Source organism: Rhinopithecus bieti, unplaced genomic scaffold (assembly GCF_001698545.2).
Source record: "Rhinopithecus bieti isolate Rb0 unplaced genomic scaffold, ASM169854v2 scaffold_14229, whole genome shotgun sequence".
In the NCBI taxonomy this organism is placed as follows: domain Eukaryota; kingdom Metazoa; phylum Chordata; class Mammalia; order Primates; family Cercopithecidae; genus Rhinopithecus; species Rhinopithecus bieti.
This window is the reverse complement of record NW_016807978.1, coordinates 717,399-742,072: the sequence shown is the minus strand read 5'-3', so window position 1 is coordinate 742,072 and position 24,674 is coordinate 717,399. Positions and strand designations below refer to the sequence as shown.

Here is a 24,674-nt window from a genome sequence, read left to right as displayed (position 1 = left end):
TGATCTGCCCGTCTTGGCCTCGCAAAGTGCTGGGATTACAGGCTTGAGCCACCGCGCCCGGCTTTTTTTTTTTTTAAATAGAGACAAGGTTTCACCAGGTTGGCCAGGCTGGTCTCTGACTCCTGACCTCAACTGATCCACTTCCATCTGGGATTACAAAGGTCATCCCAAATTCTACTTTTCTCCAAGGCAAACCTTTAACAAGGTGGTCCAAATTAATTCAGATATCACATCATTTTCTTTTTGGACCATGTAAGATCTCATCTAACTAGAATGTCTGTGAGCCAGAATATACTGTCTTTCTTGGAGTTGAGCAGAAAACAAACCATTCTAAGAGAATTTAAGCAGAATTTTTAGCAAAGAATTGTCGCAATATTCAGTTCTAATCCTAGTCATTTTGTTACTGCTTTGGCCTCCCGAAGTGCTGGGATTACAGGTGTGATCCATCGCGTCCAGCCTGAATTCACTTTTACCTACCTCTTGTTCTACATTGGTATTCATGTTTAGAAAATACTACACTTATAAATTGTTTATTTCCTTCACTGGGAAAAAAATGTAAGCATCTAAACTCGCATGGGCTATATAACATACATATATATATCATCTAAATATGATGTTCAGTAATGACTTTAGAAGTAGTGTTTAGAGTGCTTATTTTATCTAATATTCTCAAAGTATAAAGCTGTAAAATAAGATGTAAAAGCTTAATTTTCCAAACTTTTAAATTGGACATTTAAAATACAAGCTTCAGTGATGCTTCAAAGAACTCTATAAATAACCAAGAAGGTTATACTTGGAAAGTCTGTATATTTCATCAGCACAGACTCATCATTTAGGTTTGGTTTGCTTGGAAAGCCTTTTACTGTTCATATCTAAACGTTGTTTTGTGCACACAGCTGTAATTCTCATAGCTCTTCTACTTATGATCTCTTTATAAATTCTAGTCACATGGTGAGCCTATCTTCACATTAACTTCATCCTTGTATATTGTGAAAATTATGTAACAGAATCTAAGTTTGGAGATCTTTTGGTGGTTATTGGGAGAGTCTTGTCTTATGAGGAATCATTTTAGCTAAATGAAATGAAAACAAGTTTGCTTCCTGCTCTTCTTTGCCTGTTCACAAAATGACTAGGATTAGAACTGAATATTGCGACAATTCTTTGCTCAGAATTCTGCTTAAATTCACTTAAAATGGTTTGTTTTCAGCTCAACTCCAAGAAAGACAGTATATTCTGGCTCACAGACATTCTTGTCAGATGAGATCTTACATGGTCCAACAAGAAAATGATGTGGTATCTGAATTAATTTGGACCACCTTGTTAAAGGTTTGTGCTGGAGAAAAGTAGAATTTGGGATGACCTTTGTAACCGCAGATGGAACTGAATTTTTGAACATGCCTTAGACTAGCTTTGAAAAAAGCCTAACTTGTTACCAAGTCATTCTTTTAAGGAAGAACTGCGATTGATCTTTCCCTGGCTGCTGGTGGACTTCTTTTTTTTGAAGTGGAGTTTCGCTCTTGTTGCCCAGGCTGGAGTGCAGTGGTGTGATCTCAGCTCATTGCAACCTCTGCCTTCTGGGTTCAAGTGATTCTCCTGGCTCAGCCTCCCGAGTAGCTGGGATTACAGGCACCTGCCACCACGCCTGGCTAATTTGTGTATTTTTAGTAGAGATGGGATTTCACCATGCTGGCCAGGCTGGTCTTGAACTCCTGACCTCAGGTAATGCACCCCCCTCGGCCTTCTAAAGTGATGGGATTACAGGCATGAGCCAGCGTGCCTGGCCGCTGGTGTACTTCTTAAAACCACTATGGCTTCAGATTTTTCACTTTCAGAAGTAGAAAAGAAATAAGCATATTCATCTTAAAAAAAAAAACCTCAGTCTACCCACAAAAAGACTGATGTAGTAAGCACCTAATCATTCTTTTTTAGCTGAGTACCAAAAGGTCGTTTTTTATGTTTGGTAGAGAAACAGTGACTGAAGTGGGAAATTTCCCACTTTTCTGTTACGTGGAAGGTTAGAATATATGCCAACAGAAAAGGAACATTTCATCTTGGATGTGAACACATGCCCTGTCTCTACTCTTCTAGTGCCAGTTGCTGCCTGCTACTGTTTCTCAGTTTTATCTTTTTTGTCTGTGCTACGTTCTCTTTTCATCGTCTTCTGCTTACTCTTGGAAATGGTATTATGAACATATCAACAGTTGTTGTAAGCCTCTGAGTGGGAAGCAGACACACAAATCAAGGATTTACTGTCAAGAATTATGACTTTAGGGAAGAACCTAACCAAAGGTGTCTTTTAAAGAAAGGTACCAATTTCTAGGGTTATACTACTCTGTTCTTTGCATTTAGATATTCAAGATTATCTGCTTAATTCTTGTCTGTGCATTTATATGTCCTCCCTGCATCTGTCCATAGCATCAGCTCTAGATATTTTGCATAATCTCAACCCAAATGTATCATATCATTATCTCTCCCTGACTTACCCATTTACCATCCCATTTCTTTCCCAGTACTACCTACCAGGCTTAACATAATTAATGACATCTCCATCTTTATAGTTACAAAGGGTAAAAATCTAAGAATGGTCTTCAACTTGTTGTTGTCCTTGATATGCTAGCTAAATCATTAGTTGCCAAGTACTCTCTTCCCACACTTTTAAAGTTCCCTCCTTTTCTAGAAACTGCTTTAATTTATTACGTGCCAGCCACTGGCTTATGCTTTCCACATCCATTGTCTTTTTTTAGTCTTTGCAGCCACTATGTGAAGTAGGTTACTTTACCTTGTTTTTGTATCACATTTATGGAATAGGCCTGAAGAAGTTAATTGACTAACTATCCAAACAGCCAGGAAATGATGGTTCAGAGATTTGAGGCTGAGTGACTTGAAAATCCAACCTGTTTCCACTAAGCACTCTTCCACCAGGCATATAAGATCCTTCCCTATTTCATATCCTTCCATTGATATTTCTGGGTTTTTTACTTTATCTTTGGGTATCTTTTCCTAGCCATATGGAAGCATTTCTGGTCCTGTGAACTGGTTATGCTGTTTTATGCCTCTGAGCCTTCCCCCTCACTTGGTTCTCTCAACTTGATTATCTTTCTCAACCCCTGTCTGCTTGGCGGGTTCCTTTCTTCAAGTCCCTGTTGAGAGGTCATTTCATTGTAGCCCTCCTCACTTCCATCCACCACTACTTCTGGGGAATTGCTGCAAATATTGTTGGGTTAAGATTATCATGTATTCTTCTATTTCAATAGAATGTGATCACCTTAGAGCAGAGACGTGTTCATCTTTTTAGTTTTATTAGTCTTAACTATATTTTGGAGCGAATACAGTCATTTTCTCTTTATAAGAAAATGCATATCATACTTCGTACCCATTCTAAAGGAAACTGTAACTGTAATCTTTCTTTTTTTTTGTTTTTGCCTCTTTAGTTTCCACGGATACCTGGCTTATTAGTGCATTTATATATGTTAAACATTTGTTGACAGTTTACTAGTTCTAGGCACTGTGCCAGGTGATTGAGTTGCAGGGAAATCTACCTTGGGAAGGAGAGTGGAATGATTTGATTAAGGCCCGCACTTTTCTACACCATCAGGGAGGAAATGTACCAATGAGTTCGGATTATGAAAAATTGTAATGACATAGCACCCGATTCTCAGAGGACAGTTTTGATAACTGTTTTCATAGCAGGTGTTTGCCACTTACTTAGTAGGAAGTCAGTATTTGTCTAATTAATGAATGAAGAACCAATTAACTTGCCTATTATTAGAGTAATAAAAAGTATACATTTAGAGTGTTGGGATGTAATATTTTTTTCTCTCTGTATTGACAAACATTTAAATGTAAAATTCAGAAAACAACATCATGGTAATCTGCAGAAGTGCTTTCGTTGAGAAGGCATGATGTTATGATATGAAAAAAGATCAGTTATATGTTATATATATGTAAAACATATGATTATGTTATATATATATTTAACATATCTTTGTATGCTAAATGCTTCCTGTTGTGATTTTCACAAACTTACTAAAAATTCTCCCAGTACTTTGTTTTATGTGTTAATGAGTTGTCCCTCAACAGGGGATCCTTGAGATCACTGATAAAATGTTTGTGAATGGTAGTTTCCCTCCTTTATGTATTTATTTTATTGTATTATCCTTTCCTTTTAATGTAACTCGCCCTTATCCCTTATCCTCCACACCTTTTTTGTTTTTGCAGTATCTCTTGCTCCTCCTCCTCCCTCCATCCTACAGGTAACTCCTCAGTTACCTTTAATGGGATTTGTGGCCAGAGTCCAAGAAAATAGTAAGTTTATGTCTTCTTTATGCTGTAGATCAGATTATAGGCATAAAATGTCATTTATATGTGATTGACTGGATAGTCATTCATTTGCTGATACTTCAGACATTTCAATATTATGAACAAGTAACTATCTGGCTAGTGGAGATAAAATAGAGAAATTTTCTACTTTTAAATAACTAATAGTAAAGATATAAGACAAATACATATAAAACAAGGCACATATAAGAAAAGAAAGATCACCTCCAACTGAGGAGGTATTGTTTAATCACTAGATATCCCATCTTTTTCTCTGGGTTGCTCAGATAAGTGGTAGTCTAGTTTCTTATCACTGGAGTTTTAGGGGTATTACAGGTGGCCTGAGAATCTTCCTCCAGTTTTGTGATTTCAAATATCAGAAGGGCCATTTATGGTAGGGCTCAGAGGACGAGGCTGCCAGTCTGTCTCCCAAGAGGCCTCATAGGTTGGGAATGAATTTCCCTTGGCCTGTTCAGGTAACTAATTTTGTTGATACCTTGAGTCTTCTAGGGAAGCATTATGGAGCTCAGGAGACCGATGACAAATCAGGAGGCCTGTATCAACATTCAGTGAGGAATTGCTGTCACAGAGACCAGTGAACATAGACTGTACGATGGACGAATCCTCTTCCTATGGGCAGTCTTTGTGAGGGTTACATCACAATAATAAGGTTACATGATTTGAACTAGGAGAATGATATTAAAGATCTCATGTCATCAGACCAAAGTAGTCCAGTGTATATATCTCATAACAAGGATGGATGACCTTACTGGTGGTATAGAAAAATTTGCAATCTGTGGCTTAGGATTCCTGGTTATTTGGAAATAGGCACTGCTAGTACCAGAATGTAAACTCTATAAGAGCAAGGATTTTTGCCTGTTTTGCTTGCTAGCTGTTTTCCCAGCACTTGGAAAAACATCTGACACATAGCAGGCACTTTTGGTCGCCCCTTTTTTCTGCTTCTGTAGCTGACTAAATGCCCCCCTTTAATCAGCACATTCTTCTAGATGTGGTTGTATTTTAACTAATAATTCAGTCTTACTGGCCTGAGGGCTCAGTGTCTTTCAGATGCCTTTGCATCTCTATTTACTAATTTCTGAAAATAGTCTATTTTACTTACTTTTGTTTATTGGAAGGTACTCCATGGACACCTGTAATGTTTACCACATTGTGACTTTGTAAGATGTTTTGTTGAGTTTAAGAGCTATTTTCATATATAATTAGGTAGATTTCATATGTTTTAAATTATGCTATTGGGGCCCACTCTTCTTTAGCTTGGGCGTGACCCACATTGGCTCGAGGAGAAAACTGCCTCTCAGCAAGATTCAACTATTAATAGTTCAGCATGTGCCAAGCACAGCTATAGTGTGATCCTCTTCCAGGCTTGTGAGGTCAAGTGTGGGATACAAGGTCACTGTTCTCAGGTTTTAAAAAATGTCTGCTGCATGTAAACAGGGTAAGTACCAAGTAGAAAAGGATTTAATTACAGTACTGGAATTGAAGGACTTTCCAATGCTGGTTCCATTCTACATACTCCGTACAAAGTGGAAAGTCTAAGTAAATGTCATTACAGTAAAAGAGAATTTTCTTCCATCACAAATCCTGTTTAATTACAATGATTAATGAAGGTAGTCACTTGAATAATACCCTGGGAGTTTTTTCTGTTTTTACTGTTGTGATGAGCATGCACCTTAGAGAATTCTCCCAATCAATTGCTACTGCATGTTCTGTGAGATATTGTCATTCATTATGAACAAAAGTGGTTCTGAGCAGCTTCTGGAGTAAAGGCCAGATTTTGAAACTGACATTGAAGACTAAGCCATTAATGAAGCACCAATGTTTGTATAGCAACTACGTGTCATTTTCTTAGCAAAAAATGAGACTTGAAAGTTGAATAGGATTTAAAGCAGGATGTCATTGGTTTTCGCCAGTCACCAGTGAAAGCTGCAAACTTTGTAGAAACAGCAAAATGTTTCATGAACCAAACCTAAGAAGTATTGTTTTAATTTAATAGTAAAGTGCATGAGTATCAATTTAAGACTTAGAAATGTTTTAAGTAGATGACTGCAAAACATTATTATAGCAGCACTACCCATATTTTAAAAAGTCATTCCCTAATTTGGCCACCCTGTCACAGTTGATTGCCTTTTAGATTAGTCTTTTTCATCTCTTCCTACAATCATATATGTTTCTCATGTACACTATGTATTAAAAAATTGTGTATGAGGTGTGCTGTGACTAATTTTACAGACGTGGCAGGACTTAAACATTCAAATAATGTTTAAGTCTTTAAACTCTTTAAAAAACATTCACCTTGGGAAGATACATGCTTTTCTTTTGGTATGTCTTCAAAGATAATTCTTTGTAATTATCTTCAAAGCTTTCCAGGTATATTATTTCGAAGATATTCCGTGGTAGCAAATACTGTGCATTAAGTTTAATGTTTGGAAGAAGTCTGGAATAATTTGAAACCAGTTATAGTGACCTAGTTATACTGGGGTAAGAAGTACAGCTATGACCCTGTTATTCGCCTTAAAATCTTTCTGTGGCTCCCCATGGCTCTTTGGATAGAGTCCAAACTGCTGTAAGGCCCTTCCTTCCTCATCCTCTTCGGCTTCCTCATGCCTCTGGCTACTGAATTTTGGACAGTTCTTTGAAAGTTTCTTGCTTTCTTACCTTCCTACTTGTATTGTCCTTTTTTTTTTTTTTTTTTTTTTTTTTTTGAGACAGACTCACTCTGTCACCCAGGCTGGAGTACAGTGGTGTGATCTTGGCTCACTGCCACCTTCCCCTCTCGGGTTCAAGTGATTCTCGTGCCTCAGCCTCGCGAGTAGCTGAGATTACACGTGTACGTCACCACATGTGGCTAATTTTTGTATTTTTAGTAGAGACGGGGTTTCGCCATATTGGCCAGGCTGGTCTTGAACTCCCGAGCTCAAGTGATCCGCCTGCCTCAGCCTCCCAAAGTGCTGGGATTACAGGCGTGAGCCTCCCCACCTGGCCTTGTTTTGTTCTTTATATCTGACATGAAATATCAATCCCTACGCCATCCTACCCTCCCTGCTTCCTCCCCATTAACTCTTACTCTTCCTTCAGGTTTCAAGAAGCCTTTCCTCACCCACATAACAAGTGTGGTTTATGCTGTGTGCTCCTGTAGTATCTTAAAGCACACACTACACTCAATTGTAAATGAAGATTTGGTCGTTCGTGTCTTCATGACTTTTGCCTACTGCCCTTTTCTCAATGCTGAGCATAATATCCAGCCATATTAGTTAATGTTTGTTGAATAAATACTAATGAAGCATGACTTGAAGATTTTAAAATTTATCTCAGCCCATAGTAGTGTAGCTTTTAAGATAACAGGCATTGGAGTTCAGGTGCTTTTCCACTTACTTGCTGTTTGGAATACTTAATCTTGGAAAGCCAGTTTCCACATCTATAAAATGAAAAACACCACCTCCCAATGTAAAGATGAAATGAAATAATGCATTACAAAGGGCTAGCTGAGTAATTGGAACATTTTAAGTCAAAAGTGGTAGCTTATTAAACTGGCAGTTACAAGAAAAGTAAAAATGACCAATGGCAGCATCTTTGAGTAATTTTGTAGTGACATTTCTCAAGGTTATTGTTTTGAAAGTTCCTTTGGATCTATGGTTCTGTGCAATTGTTTAAAGTCTTTTTATCTTACAAATGGAAATAGGATAAATTGCTCTTTCTCACCCAAGTATATGGTAAATCACATATCTGTATCCTTTGTTTATTAATAAAAACTATTTGGATGAAAGACATTCTATTTAATGACTGAAGTTTTAAAGTTTATAAAGTAGATCAGTATAGAGGGGCACAGCAGATGGGAAGAATACTGATAAGACAGCATGGTGTTGATGTGGCTGGCTCCCACCAGGCATCAGCAGTCTTCGAAAATCCATTTAATTCGCCAGGCACGGTGGCTCACACCTGTAATCCCAGCACTTTGGGAGGCCGAGGTGGGCGGATCATGAGGTCAGGAAATCGAGACCATCCTGGCTAACACAGTGAAACCCCATCTGTACTAAAAATACAAAAAATTAACCCAGTGTGGTGGCGGGCACCTGTAGTCCTAGCTACTTGGGAGGCTGAGGCAGGAGAATGGCGTGAACCCAGGAGGTGGAGCTTGCAGTGAGCCAAGGTTGCACCACTGCACTCCAGCCTGGGTTACAGAGCAAGACTCTGTCTCAAAAAAAAAAAAAAAAAAAAAAAAAAAAAAAATCCATTTAATTCAATTGGTAGGCTTAGATTAAAAAATACTAAATAAATTGGATTGCGTAGAGAATCACATGGGAACTATACTTGTACCTCATAAATAAGAATTAGTGCCGTTCATTAAACCTGGGGAGCTGATAAACAGGTTTATTCATTTCATTCTGTTTAGCTGTGCTCAAGTATGTACCAACCATTTTGAAAGCTTAAAGTAGCTGAGTTTGAAGATAATCTTTTTGATGTTATTATATATTGACATGCAAGCTGTGGAGGCAGATCTCCATGGGAGATATTTTAAATTACTCTGATAGTACACTTGGACATTTAGCCTGAAGAAATTCTGGATGATAGTCTGAATTAGAAGAAATTCTATAAACAAACATCTTCATATATGAAGTAACCTAAGTTTGTTGATGATTTTTTTCCTCTTGGATTTGGTAAAATGCTATTTTAGAAAAATTCATTAAGAGGAAAGTAGTGGGTTATTAAAATTTTACTATTCCCTGGACTCATTTAAGTGAAAAAATATTTTAAAAATTTGTGAAATATGGTTTTCATTGTTAGTATTTCTGATAACTTATCCTTGAATACAGTGTAAAGCTCAGCTGTATTGTACTGATCCCCGCTTTTCTGATTTTTTTTTTTTTTGCTGTTGTTGTTTTTGAGACGCAGTCTTGCTCTATGACCCAGGCTGGAGTGGCATGATCTCAACTCACAGAAACCTCCACCTCCCCAGTTCAAGTGATTCTCGTGCCTTGGCCTCCTGAGTAGCTGGGATTATGGGCGCCCATGACCATGTGTGGCTAATTTTTGTATTTTTAGTAGAGACAGGGTTTCACCATGTTGCCCAGGCTGATCTCGAACTTCTGACCACAGATGATCCGCCCACCTCAGCCTCCCAAAGTGCTGGGATTACAGGCGCAAGCCACCGCTCCTGGCCGTACTGATCTCTTTAAAAAGAGGATTTGTATTAGTATAAACAGGTTCCAGAGGCTCAGTTAGTAATTATTTTGTCTAAACTTTATTCAGTATCCATTAGCACTAATCCAAGGGCAAGAGAAGGAGAACGTCATACTTGGAGCTCTAGAACATTATAGTTGGTGGGAGGATTTCTCTTGCTCATTCATTTTTTGAAGGAATATTATATTTATTTTCAAGTCTAGGTTTATATTCCATGAAACCCAGAAGCTTGGATAGGAAATACTGAACTTCACATAACGTATAGTTTTGTTGTCAGCCTGATACGTTCTTAGTTTCAGATGCGCCACCTCCACCGCCTCCTGTGGAAGAACCTGTCTTTGATGAGTCTCCCCACCTCCTCCTCCCCAGAAGATTACGAAGAGGAGGAAGCTGCTGTGGTTGAGTATAGTGATCCTTATGCTGAAGAGGACCCGCCGTGGGCTCCACGTTCTTACTTGGAAAAGGGTAAGTTTCAGAAGGATATCTGGATAGATGGGAAGAAACCTCTACATAGAAATGAAATTTGCTGGTACTGAAGAAAATCTTGTTTATTTTTTACAATGTGAAGTTTCATTTATTTGTATTTGCATTTTTACTGAGTTTACAAGGTTCATGAGTTTGAAAGTTACACTAGTAAAATTCTGTGAATATTTGATTTTATAAAACTGATGGTTATCTATATTGTTCCTATTGGACATGCTTTTGTGAATGGTTTCTATAAGTGTTTTTCTGTTTCCTTTGGCCTCAGGAAGATTATTTTTCCACATTATTATTCATACCTCCATGCTTTAGAACATTACTTTGTGTCACCTTATAATCAGATACTTCAGTTGAAATGTTTCCATATGAAACTTTCTTCCACAGAATAATGGTTTCTCAGTTTCTTTGCCAAGTAATATTGGGCATTTCTTTTAGTGAAAAGCTTCTTTGATATTAGCTAATTATGATGTAGCACTTTGGGATACAAGCTTTCAAATCCATCAAGACTAATGAGCTCAGAAAAAAATGTGTGCTGTCTGGAAGGAAATTTTCTTTTAAGAAAATCAAAGCTACTAACCCACTGAGTCTGAAAGCTGGCTACACATTAGAATCACTTGGAGAGCTTTTATAAAGAAATAATAGGCTTTTGGCCAAGAGAGAGCAACAATAATCAGGTTTACCCTCCCTCCTAAAACAGGAATTTTAAAGCCCCACAAAATAGTGGTTTTCAGACATTGAACAACAGGCACTGGAAAGGAGGAAATAAAATTTTTTCTCTTAGGTAGCTACTATAAATGCCACATGTGATCAAGAAAGTAAAGGAAAACATGAACATGAGAGAGACATGGAATATGTCTTTAAAAAGAGAGAGAAAGAGAAACATAATATTTCTGGAGATGAAAAACACACGCTGCAGAAGAAAGCATTAGCAACCTTGATGCCGTGACAATAGAAACTATCCAAAATAAGGCACAGAGAAAAAAGTGGAAAAAAGGCAAAAAGGAAAACAGAGCAACAGATAATGTGAGACAAGATCAAATAGTGTTTATATATTTGTAAATGGAGTCCCCAGGAGATGTGAGAGGAAAAGGAGTTGAAACAATCTTAGACAAAATGTTTCCACATTTGATGAAAACTGTATTAGTTATGTATTGCGACCTAACACGTTATTCCAGAAATTAGTGGCTTAAACAAAACATCCATTATGTCCCAGTTTCTCTGCATGGCTCAGCTGGGCCCTCTGGTTCAGGGACTCTTTACACGGCTACAATCAAGGTATCAGCTGAGGCTGCAATAATCTCAGGGCTTGATTGAGGGAAACTTTGCTTTCAGGCTTGCTTGTGGTTATTGGCAGGGTTTAGTTCCTTGTGGGTTGTTGGCCTGAGGGCCTAAGCTTCTTCATTGGCTGTTGGCCACAGGCTGCCCACAATTCTGGACCCCATAGGCCTCTCCGTAGGGCAGCTCACAACATGGCAGCTAACTTCATTAGAATGAACAATCAAGAAGTGCCAAAAAGAGAATGCAAGCAAGACACTAGTCCTTTTTTCACCTCATCTCAGAAGTGTTGACCTGTCATTTTTGCCATTTTCTGTTCATTAAAGCAAGTTAATGGCATTAGTCAACACTGAAGGGGTAGCGATTACATAAAGGCATGAATACTATGAGGCAGAAATCACTGGGAGCTGTTTTAGAAGTTGTCTGCCACAAAACTATAAACTCACAGATCCAAGAAGTTCAGTAAACCCCAAATAGAAGAAACAAAGAAAGTCTTGCCCAAGGCACATCGTAATTAATTTGCTAAAAACCAGTACCTTAGAAAATCTTAAAGATGATCAGAGGCAAAATGACACATTACGTACAGAGGAACAGAGATCAGAATGACTGCATGGTTCTCATCAAAAAGCTGTTAAGTCAGAGAATTGAGCAAAATCTTTAAAGTAATGAAGGAAAATGTCAACCCAATGTCCTTTTCTTAGCAAAAATATCCTTCCTAAATTAAAGTTGGGTTTTTTTTGTTGTTGTTTGTTTGTTTTTTTGAGATGGAGTTTCGCTCTTGTTGCCCAGGCTGGAGTGCAATGGTGCGATCTCGGCTCACAGCAACCTCCACCTCCCTAGTTCAAGACATTCTCCTGCCTCAGCCTCCAGAGTAGCTGGGATTACAGGCATGTGCCACCACGCCTGGCTAATTTTGTTTTAGTAGAGACGGGATTTCTCCATGTTGGTCAGGCTGGTCTCGATCTCTGGACCTCTGTGATCTGCTTGCCTCAGCCTCCCAAAGTGCTGGGATTACAGGTGTGAGCCACTGCGCCCAGTCCTAAATTAAAGATCTTTACAGACCAAAAAAAAGGAGGGATGCATAGGAATTAATAACTAGTACATATATGCTAAGAGATACTAAAACTTTTCCAGGCAAAAGAAAAGTGATAGCAGATGAAATCTCAGTTCTACAAAAAGAAGTGAGGAATAAGTGGTAAATACATGCGTAAATATAAAGACATTTCCCCATATCTTAGTCTCTTTTGAAGATCACTGATATAAAAAATAATTTATTATTTAGAGTAAATACAAAAGTAGCTTTATTGGCATAAATAATGAGGGGGGAAACACAAGTCTAGTCCCCCCTCAGTACACTCAGGGGATAGGCTCCAGGATCCCCCAATATACCAAAATTCATGCATACTCAAGTCCCCAGCCCTGTGGAAACTGCATATACAAAAGTTGGCCCTCTGTAATACATGGGTTTTTCATCCCATGAATATATATTTTTGATTTGCATTCGGTTGAGTCCACATGCAAGTGGACCTACATAGTTCAAACCCATGGACCTATACAATTTACAGGTCCACTGTATACTCATCTAAGGTCCATATACTACCTATGATGTAAAATGCTCTTTGAAAATAGGGTAAGATAAATTAAAGGTGTATATTGTAAACCTTAGAATAAGCAATGAGAACAAAGAAAACAAAGAGGTTTTGCAAATATGCAAGTAGGAAAGATAAAATAGTCAAAAAGAGGCAGGAACAAATGAAACAAATAGAATTCGAATAGCAGGACAGTAGATTAAAGGTCACCATATATAAATCTATGCTAGCTATCCATTTATCTGAGCTTTCTCTCATGTGTACATGAGGTATACACGTTAATAAAGAAAAAAATTTTTTGAAAAACTTACCATATCAATAATTGCATCAGATGTAAAATGTTTAAAGGGCAGAGATTGGGAGATTGGATAAAAAGGACCCAACTGTTATATACTGTCTACAAGAAATCCATTTTAAATGTAAGGACACTTTTGGGCAAAAGTAAAAAGAATGGAACATTTATCAAAAGAAAGCTGGAATGGCTGTATTAATATGAGGCAAAGTGTGTTTCAGAGCAAAGGATATTACCTGCAGTAAGGAATGGGCATTTCATAATAAGTGAATTATTTAATTAAAGAGGATATAACAGTCCTAAATATATACATACCTAATAATTGAGCTGCAAAAGACATGAAGCAAAGCTAGACAAACCTGAAAGGAAAAAATACAAATTACAGTTATAGATTTCAACATTCCCCTCTAAACTGAGAGAAGAAACAGAAAATCAGTAAGGATTTAGAAAGACAGGAACAATACCTCAATCCCTCATTGAAATTTATGGGTCATTTCATCTAGTAACAGCAGAATGCACTTTCCTTTCAAGTGTATGAATGCACTGAATACATTTCACTGATACAGACCACATTCTGGACTATAAACAAATGCTTCAGGAAATGTAGAGCATTGAAATAATACAAAGTATGTTCTCTGAACACAATATAATTTATAAATAAGCAACAGAAATATATCTGGGAAATCCCCAAATATCTAGAAATTAAATAACACACTACTAAGTAATCCATAAGAAGAAATCACAAGAGAAACTAGAGAATATTTTTAACTTAATGAAAATAAATATATACTGTATTAAAATGTGTAGGATACAGTACTTAGAGGAAATTTATAGCATCGAATGGATATATTAGGAGAGAAAGCATTTGATAGGAGAGAGGTTGCAAGTTACCACGATCAGGAATGGAAGAGGGTACATAATCACAGAGTCTACAGATATTAAAAAGATAAATGAGTAAGGTTATCACTATTCATTTAGCAACTTCGATGAAATGGACAGATTCTCTAAAAGATACAAACTGTTATACCAAAGCTTAGTTAAAAAGAAATAGGTTAAAAAAAAAAAAGGATAACATGAATAACCCTATATATTTTGAAGAAATTGAGTTTGTAGTTGAAAACCTTCCCACAAAGAAAACTCCAGGCACAGATGGCTTCACTGGAAGTTCTGTCAACCATTTAAGGAAGAAATAACAACACTGTATAAACTTTCCAGAAAATAGAAGTGGAGGGGATACTTTTCACCTGGTTTTATAAGGCCAACATTACCTTGATATCAAAATTACAGGCATAAAAAGAGAAAACTACAGATTGTTATTGCTCATAAACATAGACACACAAATTCTTAAGATTTTTACTCATGAAATCCAGCAGTACATGAAAAGGATAATACATCATGACTAGGTGGAATTTATAACAGGAATGCAAGATTAATTTAACATTTGAAAAATCAGTCCATGTAATTCACCATTTTCACAAATTAAAAGGAAAAAAATATGATCATTTCAGTTGACACAGAAAAAGTTATTTTGATAGTACACAACTCCTATTCGTGATAGAAATTCTAGAAAATTAGGAATAGAATGGAACTTCTTCAGCCTGAACAAAGGTATCTGTGAAAAACCTACAGCTAATACTAAAGTATGAAAACTGAATAGTACACCTTCTAAGGTCAGGTACAAGGCAGTGATGTCTGCTCTCATCTTTCCTGTTCATTCGGAGGTGCCAGTTAGTGCAATAAGGCAAAAAAAAAAAAAAAAAAAAAAAAAAAAAAAAAAAAAAAAAAAACTTCATTTGCAGATTTGTAGAAGATACGATCTTATATGTAGCAAATGCTAAGAAATCGCCAGGCGTGGTGGCTCTCGCCTGTAATCCCAGCACTTTAGGAGGCCGAGGCGGGTGGATCACGAGGTCAGGAGATCGAGACCATCCTGGCTAACACGGTGAAACCCCGTCTCTACTAAAAATACAAAAAATTAGCCGGGCGTGGTGGCGGGTGCCTGTAGTCTCAGCTACCTGGGAGGCTGAGGCAGAAGAATGATGTGAACCCGGGAGGCAGACCTTGCAGTGAGCCGAGATCGCGCCACTGCACTCCAGCCTGGGCAACAAGAGCAAAACTCTATCTCAAAAAAAAAAAAAAAAAAGCAAGCTTATGGCTGGGCACAGTGGCGCGTGCCTGTAATTCCAGCACTTTGGGAAGCCGAGGTGGGCGGATCACTTGAGCCTAGAAGTTCGAGACCAGCCTGGGCAACATGTCAAAATGTGATAACAAGCCCCCAAAAATTATCTGGGTGTGGTGGCACACGCCTTTAGTTCTAACTACTCGGGAAACTAAAGTGGGAGAATCGCTTGAGGCCGGGAGGTGGAGGTTGCAGTGAGTCAAAATCGTGCCACTGCACTCCAATCAGTCAATAATAAAAAATACAAAAATTAGCTGGGTGCGGTGGCACACGCCTGTAGGCCCAACTATTCGGGAAGCTGAGGTAGGAGAATTGCTTGAGCCCAGGAGGAGGCGCAGGGTGCAGTGAGCTGAGATTGTGCCACTGCACTCCAAAGAGAAACACTAAGCTTATTAGCAAGATTGAAGGCTAGGAAGTCATTATACAAGATTAATTGCATTTTTGAATACTAGCAACAAACAATTTGACATAGAAATTTACAAAGCAGTACCGTTTATAACAAAAAATATGAAGTACTTGGGATTAAATAAAATATATGTAAGACCTATATGACAAAACTGTAAAACATGAAGAGAAATGAATGAAGGCCTTAAGTTAATTGAGACATGTACCATGATCTTTGATCATTATGGTTAAGAGACTGATTTTCCTCACATTGAACTACAGATTGATGCAATCCCAATAAAAATTCCAGCAATCTATTTTAGAGAAACGTACCAGGGGATTCTAAATGTTATATGGAAATGCAAAAGACCTAATAGTCAAAACAGTTTTGAAGAAGACTAATGTTGGAAGATTTAAACTACCTGATTTCAAGGTTCTATAAAGCTTCAATATCCAAGATGGTATAGTGCTGGTATAATTGTAGAAACATAAATCAGTGGACTATAATCTAGAATCCAGAAATAGGTCCATATATTTTGATAAAGGTGCCAAAGGTAATTCGGGGGGCCGGTGGGGAGGAAGGATAGTGTTTTTAACAAATAGTTCAAGAACAGTTGAATATCCACTTGGAAAATATGGACCTCCAACCTTACTTACCATATGGAAAAATTAACTTGAAATGGATTTTAGACCTGAATGTAAAAACTAAGCTATAAAACGTCTGGAGGACAATATAGGAGGAAATCTTTGTGATCTTGGATTAGAAAAAACATTTTGTGGAGAACACATAGAATACATGAAGCATAAAAGAAAAAAACTAATAAACTGAACCTCATTAAACATTTCTTCAAAAGACAATGTTAAGAAAATGACAAAGCAAGCCGTAAACTGGGAAAATATTTGAAAAATAACTCAGTAAAGAGACAACTTGTAGAAAAAGGAAAAGATTGAAGCACATTTCACCAAATAGATGAATGAATGGCAAGTAACATGAAAAGATGCTCAACAGTATTAGATATTAGGGAAATGCAAACTAAAGCTACAGTGAACCAAACTAAATACTACTATTAACACATACCCTCTGAAATCACTACTGGTAAAAACACTGACAATAAGTGTTGGGGAAGGCATGGTGAAACTTGAACTGTTACACATTGCTGGTGAGAATGCAAAATGTTTCAGCCACTTTGGAAAACAGTTGGCAGTTTCCTAAGAAGTTAGACATGTTAGACCATCTGATCTAGCATTCCCTTCCTGTGTATTTACTTAAGAGGTATGGAGACATATGTTGACACAAACACTTGAACTCAGATGTTCATAGCTGCTTTGTTTATAGTAGCCAATACCTGGAAACAACCCAGATGTCTTTCACTTGGTGACTGAATAATTCTGGAGTATCCATCCAATTAATAGAAAACTATTTAGCAGCAAAAAGGAACAAACTACTTGTATAGGCAGCAATATGGATGGATCTTAAAAGTGTTATGCTAATGAAAGAAGACACAAAAGACCCATACTTTGATTCCATCTAAAAGAAATTAGATCAATGATTTCCAGGCACCATTGCTGGTGGGTGAAGGAAGTTGACTATATCAGGGCATAGGGGAAACTTTGACATGGTGGACGTATTCTATATGATGATTGTGGTGATGGTTATACAGTTGTATACATTTGTCAAAACTCATCCAAGTCTACATCTAAGTGGTTGTGTTTTTGTCTGAATTACACCTTAAAAGCAATTTTAAGGGGAGAAAATGATGCCCAAGTTGCTACACTAGGGTGTGGCCCTGGGCATTGACACATTTTACAAATTCCGTAGCTCTAGGCAAAGTGATGACAGTTTTGCAGCTCTGAAAAACCAGCTTAGGTTATTCCTTACGAGAAAAGTACAATGAAAGGTTTGCTTTTAAAAAATGACGCTTCTGTGGACATGTAAAAATCTGAGAGACTTGTAGGAGAAGAAAGTAAGCGTTTCTGTCCAACTAACTCTTTAAAAGTTTGAACGAATATGGCTGAACACATTTCCCTAAGATGTTTTCAAAGTTTGGCTTATTTCTGGTATGTTTAAGTCTTTCAAAACGTGAACACCAAATAAGTTCCACTTTTTGTATCCTTTGTGACAAGCAAACAAAAACAACTGTGGTTAACTTGTGATTGCTTTTCTGAGTGTGCATAAATGTTAAGGCTGTTGCCTAATGACTCATTTTGTTATCTGAGACCTCAAGATCTGGGTCTTAACCCTGCCTGCATATTAGAATCACCTGAGAAGCATTTAATATGTTTAGACCTCCATACCCATTAAATCAGGATCTCTGGAAGTAGGACCCAGGCATCAGACTTTTTAAAAGTTCCTCACATAATTCCAAGGTTGAGAACCACTGCCATAGGAAAAGGTTTATTGTGATCATTGATCACTGCTCCTACTAGCCATGTAGGGATAATGTGTATAAGTATGCATCTTGGTTCAACTTGGGTAGAGAACAGATATTTTCATGTATTCTTATGTGCCTAGCATAATGAAGGACTTACTGCATATGTAAAGTGGTCTCTCCATTTTGCAAACTAGGAAATTGAAGTTCAAAGATAAAATGTTACAGAATGTAGCACAGTGTTACACTGTTACAGAAAAGACAGTGTGTCATAGCAGTTATTATAAAAGAAGCGAAATATATATAATATTTACCATGTACAAGGCCATGTGCTTTGTATTTTTTTTTTTTTTTTTTTTGAGACAGAGTCTCTCTCTGTGGCACGGGCTGGAATGCAGTGTCGTAATCCTGGCTCACTGCAAGCTCCACCTCCTGGGTTCACACCATTCTCCTGCCTCAGCCTCGCGAGTAGGTGGGATTACAGGTGCCCACCACCACGCCTGGCTAGTTTTTTTATATTTTTAGTAGAGACGGGATTTCACCGTGTTAGCCAGGATGGTCTAGATCTCCTGACCTTGTGATCCGCCTGCCTCAGCCTCCCAAAGTGCTGGGATTACAGGCGTGAGCCACTGTGCCGGGCCTGTGCTTTGTATTTTATGTGGATTGCCTTGTTTAATATAAGAACGCTTTGGGCTGGGTGCGGTGGCTCACACCTGTAATCCCAGCACTTCGGGAGGCTGAGGCAGGCCGAACACCTGAGGTTGGGAGTTCAAGACCAGCCTGACCAACATGGAGAAACCCCGTCTCTACTAAAAATAACAAAATTAGCTGGGCATGGTGACGCATGCCTGTAATCCCAGCTACTCGGGAGGCTAAGGCAGGAGAATTGCTTGAACCCTGGTTGCAGAGAGCTGAGATCGCGCCATTGCATTCCAGCCTGGACAACAAGAGTAAAACTCCATCTCCAAAAAAAAAAAGAAAAAAAAAATGCTTTGAGATGTTAGCTCTATAATTCCCATTATATAGTTGAATAAAAAGAAGCCTAGGAAAGTTAAGTATGTACTGTAAACTATAATAGTTAAGTGTTAGCATTGGGATTTGACTGGGTGTTTTAACTGTAGACCCCACACTCTTAACCATTGTCCTAAACTTGAGCTCTGGCATCTGGCAGACCTAGGATTGAGTCTTGGCTTTACAGTTTATGAGCATTAAGTCCTCCCTGGAAAACTTCTTTTTTACACCCATTTTGTATCTCTTAACTTTTATAAACCATCTATTCTTTTGTTCTTCTGGCTCAGTGATACAACTTTTAGCTAGAAGTATAAATGATATATAGGAATTGTCAGATAACATTTCTGTCTTCACAAGACTGTGACAGTCCCTTATCTGGTTTATCTTCGTACCTCTAAAAGGCATCATGGAAGCTCTATTAATGATTGTTAAGAAATGAATAGTGCCATTAATTATTTTTGGGGGATTCCTAGAAAGCTTCTCAGAGAACATGGCATTTGTAGTGCCTTGAATGATGAATAGGAGTTTCTCAGGCAGAGAAGAGAGAAAAAAAGAAAGGGCCTTCCAAGCTGAGGGAATCACGTGAGTGAGAGGGCATGGCTGTTTGGGGCAGAGCAGTGTCCAGTGCATGAGGGTGGGGGTGGGTTGTAGGGAGAGAGGGTGATATGAGCACACAAAGGGAATAAACTGTAATTAGATGGTGGGTTGCTAAAAATGACAATGCCAAGGTGTTGGATTAAAAAAAAATCTGGTAGTAGAGGGAAATTATGAAGAATTTTTATAAAGGTTAATGATAATATCTCATCTACTTATGTAATTTTTTTGGAGATACATGATAATAGTGTAAAGTGCATTGGAGGGGAAAAGTAGGAGTTGTAAAGACCATTTTGGATAAACTTTGAAGCAAGGGATAAGGGCCTCAACCGAGGTAGTGGTGCTGAAAACATTGTTCACATAAATAAGCAGATGCAAACAGAAGGATGTTTCAAGTGGCATTGTTACTCCACTTTTCAAAGTTATTTGCCAAAAATCAAATAACCTATCTTCAAAAATCATGTTTGATGATGTATCATCAACGTCTTTTCTTAAATTTTGTTAAAAGCAAAGGAATAAGAGCCACCTGATTTGCAAATGGATTGAGTTACTCGGTGGAGTAATTCTTTTAATATGAACACCATTATTTTGAATGGTCCCTTTGGCACCCAGTGTTTTGTACTTTAAGACAGTGCACCACTGTACTTTTTTTAAGTAGAAGGACAAAAAAGATATAAAAACTTTTATGACTGCTTGACTGAAGATATGATCTCAAGCAGATCAATTTTAGAAAGCAGTACTTAAGATGAGAAAATCTAGAAAGAGGCCGGGCATGGTGGTTTACGCCTGTAATCCCAGCACTTTGGGAGGCCAAGGTGGGCAGATTACCAGGTCAAGAGATCGAGACCATCTGGCCAACATGGTGAAACCCCGCCTCTACCACAAGTACAAAAATTAGCTGGGCGTGGTGGTGCATGCCTGTAGTCCCAGCTACTCTGGAGGCTGAGGCAGGAGAATACTTGAACCCACGAGGCGGAGCTTGCAGTGAGCTGAGATCACTTGCCACTGCACTCCAGCCTGGCAACAGAGTGAGACTCTATCTAAAAAAAAAAAAATCTAGAAAGAGAGCCAGGTGCATGTGGCGGCTCACACCTGTAATCCCAGCACTTTTAAGAGGCTGAGGCCGGTGGATTGCTTGAGACCAGAAGTTCAAGACCAGCCTGGGCAATATGGCGATACCCCTGTCTCTACAAAAAAATAGAAAACTTAGCCAGACATGGTGGTGCATGCCTGTAGTTCCAGCTACTCCGGAGGCTGAGGTGGGAGCATCACCTGAGCCCAGGAGTTTGAAGGCTGCAGTGAGCTGTGATTGCACCACTGCCTGGGCAACAGTAAGACCCTGTCTCAATAAAAAGAAAAAAAATCTTGAGAGTCTCTATAAAACTATCTGCTGCCCATACTGCTTAGAAAATCTTCAGGTACCCTGAGTGATAAATGTAATCATTTTTAGAGATGGGTGCACTAACTAGGGCAGTGACCATGATGATGGAGAGAAGTGTTGGTATTTGGGAGATTTAGAAGGTGGAATTAACAGGACTTGGGGATGTGGGGGAAGGTGAGTTGGGGGAAGGCAAAGATGATTCCTAGTTCCACTTAAGCAGAATAATTGGCTCCACATAAGCGTAGTAATCAGAGAACTGGGAGAAGACACTGTCATGGAAGCCATGGAGGAAAATGTCAAGAAGCAGGCAGAGGAAATCATCATTGCCAAACACTACAGGAACATTAGGCAAAGAACTGGGAAGAGGCTCAAAAGTAGAAGGCCAGTTTTTTTTTTCAAGTGAATAGTTTCATTAGAGTGGTAGGGACAGAAGGAATATGGCTGTATTAGTTAAGCAGCATTATTTTCATAGAAACAGCATCTCCAGTGGGTTCTAAAACATTTCTTAGAATACATTGTTAAGTGTTTTAACCAACTCTTCACTGATAGTGTCCAGGTTAACTTTGCTGTACCTCAGGGCAGCTTATAACATAAATTCCAAAGTATATTAAATGTTTTGCTGGCTTAGGATGAACTTTTCATTTCCATATAAATAAAATGGTGTCAACTCACAATATGTAATTTAATACAAATGATATATTGAAATGGATAGTCTTACTAGCATTTGATTTTTCCAGTGCCTTGCTAGTTTTGGGTGCTTAATTGCTACAATATTTGGTGTGGTCAGTCTTTTTAGTTCAGATCAGTCACTTCTATGTAACATACTCCTTTTGGACCTTTTTGTTTTACATTGTTATTTTAGTAACACCTTAATTTTTTCCCCAATATGTATTTAAGTTACATTTATTACTGACTCTGTAACTGAATAAGATATAGATGTATTTAGAAGTATCCAAAAAGCTAGGCCTTGTGTTGGATACTAGGGATACACAGAGATGAGTAAGTGATAGGCCCTTACCTCCAGGAGTTTATAGTGTAGAGAGTTTTATGTTTAGATTCCTCCTCTTTGTTTCAATTTACTTACTTTAGAAGAGAGAAGATAATCTGGGTCCTTTTTTTTTTTTTTTTTTGAGACGGAGTCTCGCTCTGTTGCCCAGGCTGGAGTGCAGTGGCGTGATCTCCGCTCACTGCAAGCTCCGCCTCCTGGGTTCACTCCATTCTCCTGCCTCAGCCTCCTGAGTAGCTGGGACTACAGGCGCCTGGCCACCATGCCTGCTAATTTCTGCATTTTTAGTAGAGGTGGGGTTTCACCATATTGGCCAGGCTGGTCTCGAACCTGACCTTGTGATCCACCTGCCTTGGTCTCCCAAAGTGCTGGAGGCACAAGGCACGGTGCCCGGCCCACTCTGGGTCCTTTTCTAATGGTATGGTACCATTATTCTTTGCTTATCTTTAACTCTGCAGCATACTTTGTATAAAATTATAGGATTAAAATTCAAAAGAGAAACATTTAAGTTAAGAAGTTTTGTTCAGTTTTACAGACCTTCATAAAATATTCTAGAACGTCTTCAATTGAAATGCTAAATATGAACAATGTACTTTGAAATGTAGAATGTATTTTTATTTTAGCAGAAACATTTAGAAAAACAACGTAAGTCCTTTTCTGTTTCAATCATAACTGCACAAAAACCAGATGTTTAGCATTTTAAGTTTTTTCTTACATGTGCTCCCATGTGATTTTGAATGTGCATAGTTCCCCATGTGATTTTGACACTACATGTGATATACATGCATAATTGCAAAAAATGACTTTCTTCACTATTGCCAAAACCAATTTTCCAGACTAAATAAAATCTAGACAGATTTTACATTTCTCAACATCAGTATTTTGAATATTGGTGAAAACAGAGTAAGATACTTTATTACACCGCTCTGAAGTTACTTCGATAAAAGTTTGTTGCACTCAATCAAGTGTATTTTCCTTTTTGATGAATAGCCTTACGGTAAAGAATTAGATGAAGTGAACTACTGGTATATATCTTTCCCTGGAGTGAAAATGAATATTTGTTTAAACATTACTTATGTTTTTTAGAGACAGGGTCTTGTTCTCTGGGCTGGAGTGCAGTGGTACATTCACTGCTCACTGCAACCTCAACCTCCTGGGCTCAAGCAGTCCTCCTGCCTCAGCCTCCCAAGTAGCTGGGACCACAGATGTGTACCACCATGCCTGGCTAATTTATTGTTTTTATTTTTTTTAGAGACAGGGTTTTGCTATGTTTCCCAGGCTAGTCTTGAACTCATGGCCTCAAGTGATTCTCCTGCCTCGGCCTCCCAAAGTTCTGGGATTATAGGTGTGAGCCACAGTGCCCAGCCAGAAAATGAATATTCTTAGCATATTTCTGATTTTTGAAAAAGTTAATTTTAAAATAGTGAATACTAATTTTGGCAAAAGAAAAAACTGAACAGTTGTTAAAACTCTCAGCTTTATACCACTATAAACAGAGTCTCTGGAATCATGTTTAGTGTAAATTCTGTCTAATCCAGTTTCTACTTTTGATTTGTTTTGAGACAGAGTCTCACTCTGTTACCCAGGCTAGAGTGCAGTGGGACAATCACGGCTTATTTCAGCCTCAACTTTGCTGAGCTCAGGTGATTCTCCCAAGTAGCTGGGACCACAGGCACGTGCTACCATGCCAGGCTAATTTTTTTTTTGTATTTTTTTTGTATTTTTTTTTTTGTAGAGATGGGGTTTTGCCATGTTGCTCAGGCTGGCAGTTTCTACATTTTAAAGAAGAAAATGAATGTGCATAGAGCTTACTAACTTTCCACTTCAAAGCATGTTACAACAGGCTTCATATTCTCTTCTGCATTACTTTTCATGGGTTTGCATTTCTTTTTCTTTCTCTTATTTTTCTTTTTTGAGACAAGTGCCTCGCTCTGTCACCGAGGCTGGAGGGAAGTGGTGCGATCTCAGCTCACTCAAGCAATTCTCCTGCCTCAGCCTCCCGAGTAGCTGGGATTACAGGCGCCCACCACCATGCTCGGCTAATTTTTGTATTTTTAGTAGAGACGGGTTTCACCATGTTGGCCAGGCTGGTCTCGAACTTCTGAGCAATCTTCCTGCCTCGGCCTCCTAAAGTGTTGGGATTACAGGCATGAGCCACCGTGCCTGGCCAAGGGTTTGCATTTCTTTCTTTCTTCCTTTTTTTTTTTTTTTTTTGAGATGGAGTCTTGCTCTGTCGCCCAGGCTGGAGCGCAGTGGCATGATCTGGGCTCACTGCAAGCTCCGCCTCCCGGGTTCACACCATTCTCCAGCCCCAGCCTCCCGGGTAGCTGGGATTACAGGTGCCCGCCAGCACACCCGGGTAATTTTTTTGTATTTTTAATAGAGACAGGGTTTCACCGTGTTAGCCAGGATGGTCTGGATCTCCTGGCCTCGTGATCCACCCGCCTCAGCCTCCTGAAGTACTGAGATTACAGTTGTGAGCCACCGCGCCTGGCTGGATTTGCATTTCTTTAAGCATCAGGAATGTTCTCTTTCCTTAAAAAAAAAAAAAAAAAAAAAAAAAAAAATAAAACATATTTGGTGTACTAAAAAGTCTAA

The 24,674-nt window shown here is 38.5% G+C and overlaps 1 protein-coding gene across 1 annotated transcript in view; it reads left to right on the top strand.

Moving 5' to 3' along the window:
• The window catches only part of ABI2 (abl interactor 2), a 114,433-nt gene that overhangs the window by 83,000 nt on the left and 6,759 nt on the right, over positions 1-24,674 (top strand). Inside the window, 3 exon segments of the mRNA XM_017884381.1 lie at positions 4,219-4,305; positions 9,810-9,864; positions 9,866-9,981. Coding sequence (XP_017739870.1) covers positions 4,219-4,305; positions 9,810-9,864; positions 9,866-9,981 — 258 coding nt within the window.